Here is a 7199-nt window from a genome sequence, read left to right as displayed (position 1 = left end):
GGGACCACTAAGGTCTATATAAAGAGACTTCAGATACAGTATTAGGGACCACTAAGGTCTATATAAAAGCATCCAAAGTTTTTGAAAAAATGCAGTTAACTCTAAGGACCCCTCCAGGGGCCCCAGACCCCCTGTCGAAGATCTCTGGTCCATGCAAACCTGCACAGACAGTCATGTGAGTTAATGTGAGTAAATCTCAACCGAACCGACCACTTTACTGGACCTTAGAGAACCTTCTCTTCCACAAGACAAACCACCAAAATTCAGCCATCCACAAGTGCATGACGCTTCGGCATCGACACAAACGAGCGGCGATGGCGACGGAGGCTGTAATTACCGGGTGAAATCACACGAGAGTAATGAAAGATGCAGGCTAACGTGTACATTGGCTTTTGGCTGACTGCATCCAGATGCTGCCCTGCTGGCGGTGGGCCAGCGAAGGTGAGACCACGTTGGATCTGCGGGACAGATTTTTGTCCTGCAGCCCTCTGCTCGCTGGCACAATGAGCCCAACGCAGCGGAGATGATGCCGAATGACTGTTTCCTTCATGCAAAAGGCAACTGTCGTGGTTGTGAAGTGCATACACTGTACTGAGCGGGGGGGGGACAAACCCTTACGTAATCTAACCGGATTCAGGCAGCGAGGAGACCGGGATCGCTGGCCAAAATCACCCGAAGAGCTTCTGAAATTATTGAATGCAGGAGAGCTGAGGGACGAGGAGATCAATACTCGAGAAAAAATTATTTGGCTCCAAAAAATAATGCAACTTCTCATTTTTATATGCCTGACTTTTCAATATGAACGCCATATGAACGCCATTTTTGGGGGGTTTTGCGTTCTGCCCTCTCCCTCAAGAAGACCTTATATATTCACGTGGTCAACTGAGTGCTTCACTGTGTGACAAATACATGAACCCCCCCCCCCCCCCCCCCCCCCCCCCCCCCCCCCCCCCCCCCCCCCCCCCCCCCCCCCCCCCACTGCCCCCTCGTCCCACGTCCACATCAGTGATCACGTTTTTCGGTTGTATTCATGGGGTGACCTATTTCCAAAAATGTGCAAAACTCCCATTTCTAAAGGTCATTTTTGGGGGCTTTTCTGCTTTTAATGGACAGAACAGGTGTGTGTATGTGGGGGGATTTCGGGTCCTCATTTCGGAGCCATCTACATGTCTGAGCTGCTCTGTGATGCTCCATAAAGGACAAAAGACGCAACAGGAGCATTGCTGCATGTGACACAGCGAGCAACGTTAGCCTAGCGTTGGCTAGTAGCTGCCTTGAACACAGTGAAAATGCTAACGGTGTAAAGTGTGACTTTATTTCAGTGGAAAGGATCTCAACACCGGGACGTCCAACGGTCTGCAGCTAAAGACACAAACTATAACCACTGCCTGCAGTAGTGGGAAATAATGGTGGACCAGGACCAGGCTAGTGGACCATAGTCTGGTAGGACCAGGATGGTGGACCACAGTCTGGTAGGACCAGGCTAGTGGACCATAGTCTGGTAGAACCAGGATGGTGGACCACAGTCTGGTAGGACCAGGCTAGTGGACCAGAGTCTGGTATTTGCAGGCTAGTGGACCATAGTCTGGTAGGACCAGGCTAGTGGACCATAGTCTGGTAGGTACAGGCTAATGTGCCAGGGTCTGGTAGGACCAGGCTAGTGGACCATAGTCTGGTAGGTACAGGCTAATGTGCCAGGGTCTGGTAGGACCAGGTTAAAGTTGTGGAACCTAGAAGGTTTTCGTCTTCAAGATATAAAAACTAAACCTGTCTGGAAAACTGAAACTGAAACTTGCAGAACGTTACATTAAAGTTAAAGTTAAATAAAAAAAATTGAAAAATGCATACTATGCAAACCTTAACATATCGACCGATGTATTGAAAATAACATTCAACGAATTCAACAGAATTGAGTTTTGACCCTGATGTGCCTCCGTACTTGAGGACCTGATCTTGCAGCATTAGGCGGTGTCCTGTGTCTGCACAGAGCTGATGATTACTGCAGATTCCCATCAATTAAAACACATTTAAAACCTCAAAATAAGCAATTCATTCTCTCGACTCACCTGGTGTCCGTGTTGCTAGATGTCTCCAGATGGTCTTTGCTCTGTCCTCGTGTCTTGGCTGTCCTTCCCTCCCTTAACTCCCGCGTAATGTCCTTTAATTTAAGAATTCAAAAAATTGTTCTTTAGTTTAAAAATGATCACAGACAAGGCTAAAAAAAAAAATCTTCTCTTTAGGTCTTCTGAAGAAAAACAAAAACAGGAAAAATATGTCACTTCTCTGACAGAACCTGAGGAAAACAGGTGTCTGCGTCTCAAAAATATACTTCTTAAAATCTACAATAACGGCGTGATCCAATTCATAAACACTAGGCTTACGGGATATATCTTTATGTACACGACTGCTGAAACCTTTCAGCGTAAACATGATGACTAAATGTAGGGTTTAGGTACGAAAAATAAAAATTTGGCTTGTTTTTTCTTTTGTTGCACGACTGAACACGGACGGCTTTCTACGATATGTACAATATATCTGCTTGGTCCTGTAAATCCTCGGATGTCAAGTATTTGCTCCAAGTCCTGCTCGTGCTCGACTATCTGCAGCACAGGCAGACGTGTCCCACTTTTACTCATGCACCAGGTTTCACTTCATGTTCTTTAGGTGTACTTTAAAGGGCCGCTGTGTTGCATCACTGTGGTTGTGGTCCAGACCTCCGCTGAGGGATCTTCTCGACCAGATGAGCGGGATTAAAAATGTGCTTTTTATAAATCAACCCCCGTTGCTCCTTTAAAACTTTTCAGGATTGCAAGTGTGTTGATCCTCCAACCGCCATGTGCAAAGACTTAAGAGCCCATTAATGGGGGTTTATTCTAAATATGAGCTCTAGTAGTTTATGTGTTTTTTAAAGTCCGGGTCTGGAAGGACTACAGGTCTGTCTCCCGCGTGTCCAGGCAGAAAGCGTAAAGGGATCTCTTGAAGTCCATGCTGCTGTTCGCTTTGATGTTCGCCTTCTCCGCCGACCCGTTGGCGTTGCTGTTCTCCGCGTCCGCCGACTTCGCCGACGTCTTGCTCCCCTTGCGTTTGGGTTCTGGACTCGCCCGGCCGTCGTGCGGCTCGTCCTTCAGCGAGGACTGGTCCTGGTCCGTCTCCCGGTGGTAGAAGTAGTTGAAGTTGGACACGATGACCGGCACCGGGAGCGCGATGGTGAGCACGCCGGCGATGGCGCACAGCGAGCCCACGATCTTCCCCCCGACCGTGATGGGCCTCATGTCGCCGTAGCCGACTGTCGTCATGGTGACCACGGCCCACCAGAAGGCGTCCGGGATGCTGGAGAAGTGCGACTCCGGCTCGTCCGCCTCGGCGAAGAACACGGCGCTGGAGAACAGGATGACTCCGATGAAGAGGAAGAAGATGAGCAGGCCGAGCTCCCGCATGCTGGCTTTGAGAGTCTGGCCCAGGATCTGCAGCCCCTTGGAGTGGCGGGACAGCTTGAAGATTCGGAAGACCCGGACCAGGCGGATGACCCTCAGGATGGCGAGCGACATGGCCTGCTGCCCGTTCTGGTGCTCCTGGCCCTGCTGCTCCGCCAGCTCCGTGCCCACTGTGATGAAGTAAGGCATGATGGACATGATGTCGATGATGTTCATGACCGTCTTGGAGAACTCCGACTTGCTCGGGCACGCGAAGAAGCGCACGAACAGCTCGAAGGTGAACCAGATGACGCACGTCGTCTCTATGATGAAGAAGGGGTCGGTGAAGGTGAGGGAGGACCGCGGCGCCGTGCTGTTGTCCAGCCGGCTGGTCACCGGGAGCTCCCGCTCGTCCCGAAACTCCGGCAGCGTCTCCAGGCAGAAGGTGATGATGGATATGGTGATGACAATCACAGAAACAATGGCGATGCCCCGAGCCGGCATGGAGCTCTCCGGGTACTCAAAAATGAGCCAGACCTGCTTCTGAAACTCGTTCTGAGGCAGCGGCTTTTCCTCCTCTTTTATAAAGCCTTCATCCTCCCGGAACCGCTCCATGGCCTCCTCCCCCAGCTGGTAAAACCTAATCTCATCCGCGAACACATCAATGGACACATTGACAGGTCTCCGGATCTTCCCCCCCGACTGATAGAAATACAAAATCCCATCAAAGCTCGGTCTGTTGCGGTCGAAAAAGTACTCGTTACGGAGCGGGTCAAAGTACTTAATCCTCTTGGAGGGGTCTCCCAGTAAAGTGTCAGGGAACTGGTTGAGGGTGCCCAGCTGGGTCTCGTACCTCAGCCCGGCGATGTTGATGAGCACCCTCTCGTTGCTCTCCGTGTCCATGTCCAGCATGTCCTCGTCAAACAGATGGGGACTGTGGTCCGCGCGTAGAAGCGCATCCATGGCGTTCTCGCTGCAGCTGAATGTGTTGTTCATGTCGTTGATTTTCCAGGAGCTCTGATGCAGATGATGAGGCAGATGAGGCGCCTGCTGATGCGGACTCCCCCGGGTATTCAGCTCTTTACTGTAGTCCTCTCCTCCGAGTCCAGTTTGCACGAAGCCCGGCTGATGAGGATGAGGGACGTCCAGCGCATTTCGGCAGCTCTGCTCGGCATTGTTGCCGCCACCACCGCCGCCGCCGCTTCCTTTGGCGCCGCCGTTCTCAAAGCTCACCAAGGCTATCTCCATCCCGCAGCCATGCGCACTCAACGTGTGAAAAACAAGAGAGACTTGTTGAGCCGCGGCGCTGACATCCTCTCCCGGATTTCAGGGAACGGAGATAAACGGAGAAGGAGACGACTCGCGGCTGCTCTTCTTCACATGTGTGCATATGTGTGTTGCCGCTGCTGTGGATTAAACAGATATTAAACCCACAAAGGATGAGGAGGAGAGGAGGAGAAGAGGAGGAGAGGAGGAGAGGAGGAGAGGAGGAGAGCAACGAGACCCGGATGAGAGAGTAGGCTGGAATGATTATTCCTGACGTCAAAAGTGCTGCTCAGACTGTTTAGCTGCCTCTGAAAATGTCTGTGGATGCGAGACAAGCTGTCATCCTCTTTCTTACTCTCCCTCCCCATCCCCCCTCTCTCTCTCTCTCTCTATGTATATCCCTCTCTCTCTCTCTCTCTGTCTCTCTCTCTATCTCTATGTATATCCCTCTCTCTCTCTCTCTGTCTCTCTCTTTCTCTCTCTCTCTCTCTCGATCTCTATGCATATCCGTCTCTCTCTCTCTCTCTGTCTCTCTGTCTCTCTCTCTCTCTATCTCTATGTATATCCCTCTCTCTCTCTCTCTCTCTCTCTCTCTGTGAATCTCTCTCTCTCTCGGGGGGCGGACACACGCTCTGTTTATTTCCTGCTTTTATGGCGCACTGGTCAGACTTATTTTGGTAAAAAGAAACAAAGACAGACACTTCAGTCAGAATAACCATTAAATCTAGTCCGTCTTATCATCTCAATTTCATCTGAATTTCATTTTAATTTCATTTACTATAATAATAGCCTTATAGAAACTTAAGTTTTTATTATTGTGTCATATACGTCAACGTCTCAGCTTTAAACATGCAAAGATGAAATGATTAGTTGGCAACTATCAACCCTCCTGTCGTCCGTTTCTATCACAACATTAGGGCTTCTTTCAAACACGTTTTATTGAATTTTTGGTGTTTTGTTTAATTATTCTGACTTCATTTTGACAGTCTGTGATTATCCATCAACATACGTTACTTTAATCTTAAATATTAGTTAGAATTATTCATCCTTTTTGCTTTAGATATAATATAATTTCATATAGGATGCGGGTGGTGTGTTGACCTTAAAATTCAAAAGAAATTGTGGACTTCTGGTGTTAGAAATGTCCAAAAATAGTAGAAACATCTAACAATGAAGGTCTGGTAGGACCGGGATAATGGACCAGAGTCTGGTAGGACCGGGCAAATGGACCTGAGCCTGGTAGGACAGGGCTAAAGGACCAGAGTCTGGTAGGACCGGGCTAATGGACCAGAGTCTGGTAGGACAGGGCTAATGGACCTGAGCCTGGTAGGACAGGGCTAAAGGACCAGAGTCTGGTAGGACCGGGATAATGGACCAGAGTCTGGTAGGACCGGGCTAATGGACCAGAGTCTGGTAGGACCGGGATAATGGACCAGAGTCTGGTAGGACCGGGCTAATGGACCAGAGTCTGGTAGGACAGGGCTAAAGGACCAGAGTCTGGTAGGACAGGGCTAACGGACCTGAGCCTGGTAGGACCGGGCTAATGGACCAGAGTCAGGTAGGACCGGGCTAATGGACCAGAGTCTGGTGAGACCGGGCTAATGGACCTGAGCCTGGTAGGACAGGGCTAAAGGACCTGAGCCTGGTAGGACCGGGCTAACGGACCAGAGTCAGGTAGGACAGGGCTAAAGGACCAGAGTCTGGTGAGACCGGGCTAACGGACCAGAGTCTGGTAGGACCGGGCTAATGGACCAGAGTCTGGTAGGACAGGGCTAAAGGACCAGAGTCTGGTGAGACCGGGCTAACGGACCAGAGTCTGGTAGGACAGGGCTAAAGGACCAGAGTCTGGTGGGACCGGGCTAATGGACCAGAATTTGTTAGGACCGGGCTAACAGACCAGAGTCTGGTAGGACCGGGCTAGTGGACCAGAGTCTGGTAGGACCGGGCTTGTGGACCAGAGTCTGGTAGGACAGGGCTAACGGACCAGAGTCTGGTGGGACCGGGCTAATGGACCAGAGTCTGGTAGGACCGGGCCAACTTACCCAAGTCTGGTAGGACCGGGATCTTCTTCACATGTGTGCATGTCTTATAATAGAGTCTTATAATAATAAGACTATTTTTTGGTGTTTTTGTCGCCATTTTTAAATGTTTCCATATAACCTAACGCGTCCTGTTTCAATGTTTCTGCTTCTTCTTTAACAACACAGCCTCGCAGATTTGCTTTAAATATCCTTAATGCACACATTCACTTCCTTACAGACACGGCACAAAGAGCTTCTTCCACATGACATCCCCCTCTCTCTCTCTCCCGTCTTTGTGCCGTTTCTGTGCCGTCTCTGTGCCGTCTTTGTGCCGTCTTTGTGCCGTCTCTGTGCCGTCTTTGTGTGCGTGTACAGAAGGTCGGGCCCCGGGGCCGCACTCCGATGCTTTTTATTTGGATGTTTTTGAAGGAGATGGACCGGTCCTTTCTTCACCGCCACACTCACACACACTCATGTTTCCTCTTTAACCCTCGGATGG

General features: G+C 50.1%; 1 protein-coding gene across 1 annotated transcript in view; it reads right to left on the bottom strand.

Annotated features, from left to right (window-relative positions):
• LOC117938486 (potassium voltage-gated channel subfamily A member 1) overlaps window positions 1-5022 on the bottom strand; it is a 14726-nt gene extending 9704 nt beyond the window's left edge. The window contains exon 1 of the mRNA XM_034863121.1: window positions 2891-5022. Coding sequence (XP_034719012.1) covers window positions 2928-4661 — 1734 coding nt within the window. The 5' untranslated portion in view covers window positions 4662-5022 and the 3' untranslated portion in view covers window positions 2891-2927. The remainder of the gene's footprint in view (window positions 1-2890) is intronic.
• Between the last annotated feature and the right edge of the window lie 2177 nt (window positions 5023-7199).

This window comes from Etheostoma cragini, chromosome 23 (genome assembly GCF_013103735.1).
Source record: "Etheostoma cragini isolate CJK2018 chromosome 23, CSU_Ecrag_1.0, whole genome shotgun sequence".
Lineage (NCBI taxonomy): Eukaryota > Metazoa > Chordata > Actinopteri > Perciformes > Percidae > Etheostoma > Etheostoma cragini.
This window is presented reverse-complemented; position numbering and strand designations above follow the sequence as displayed.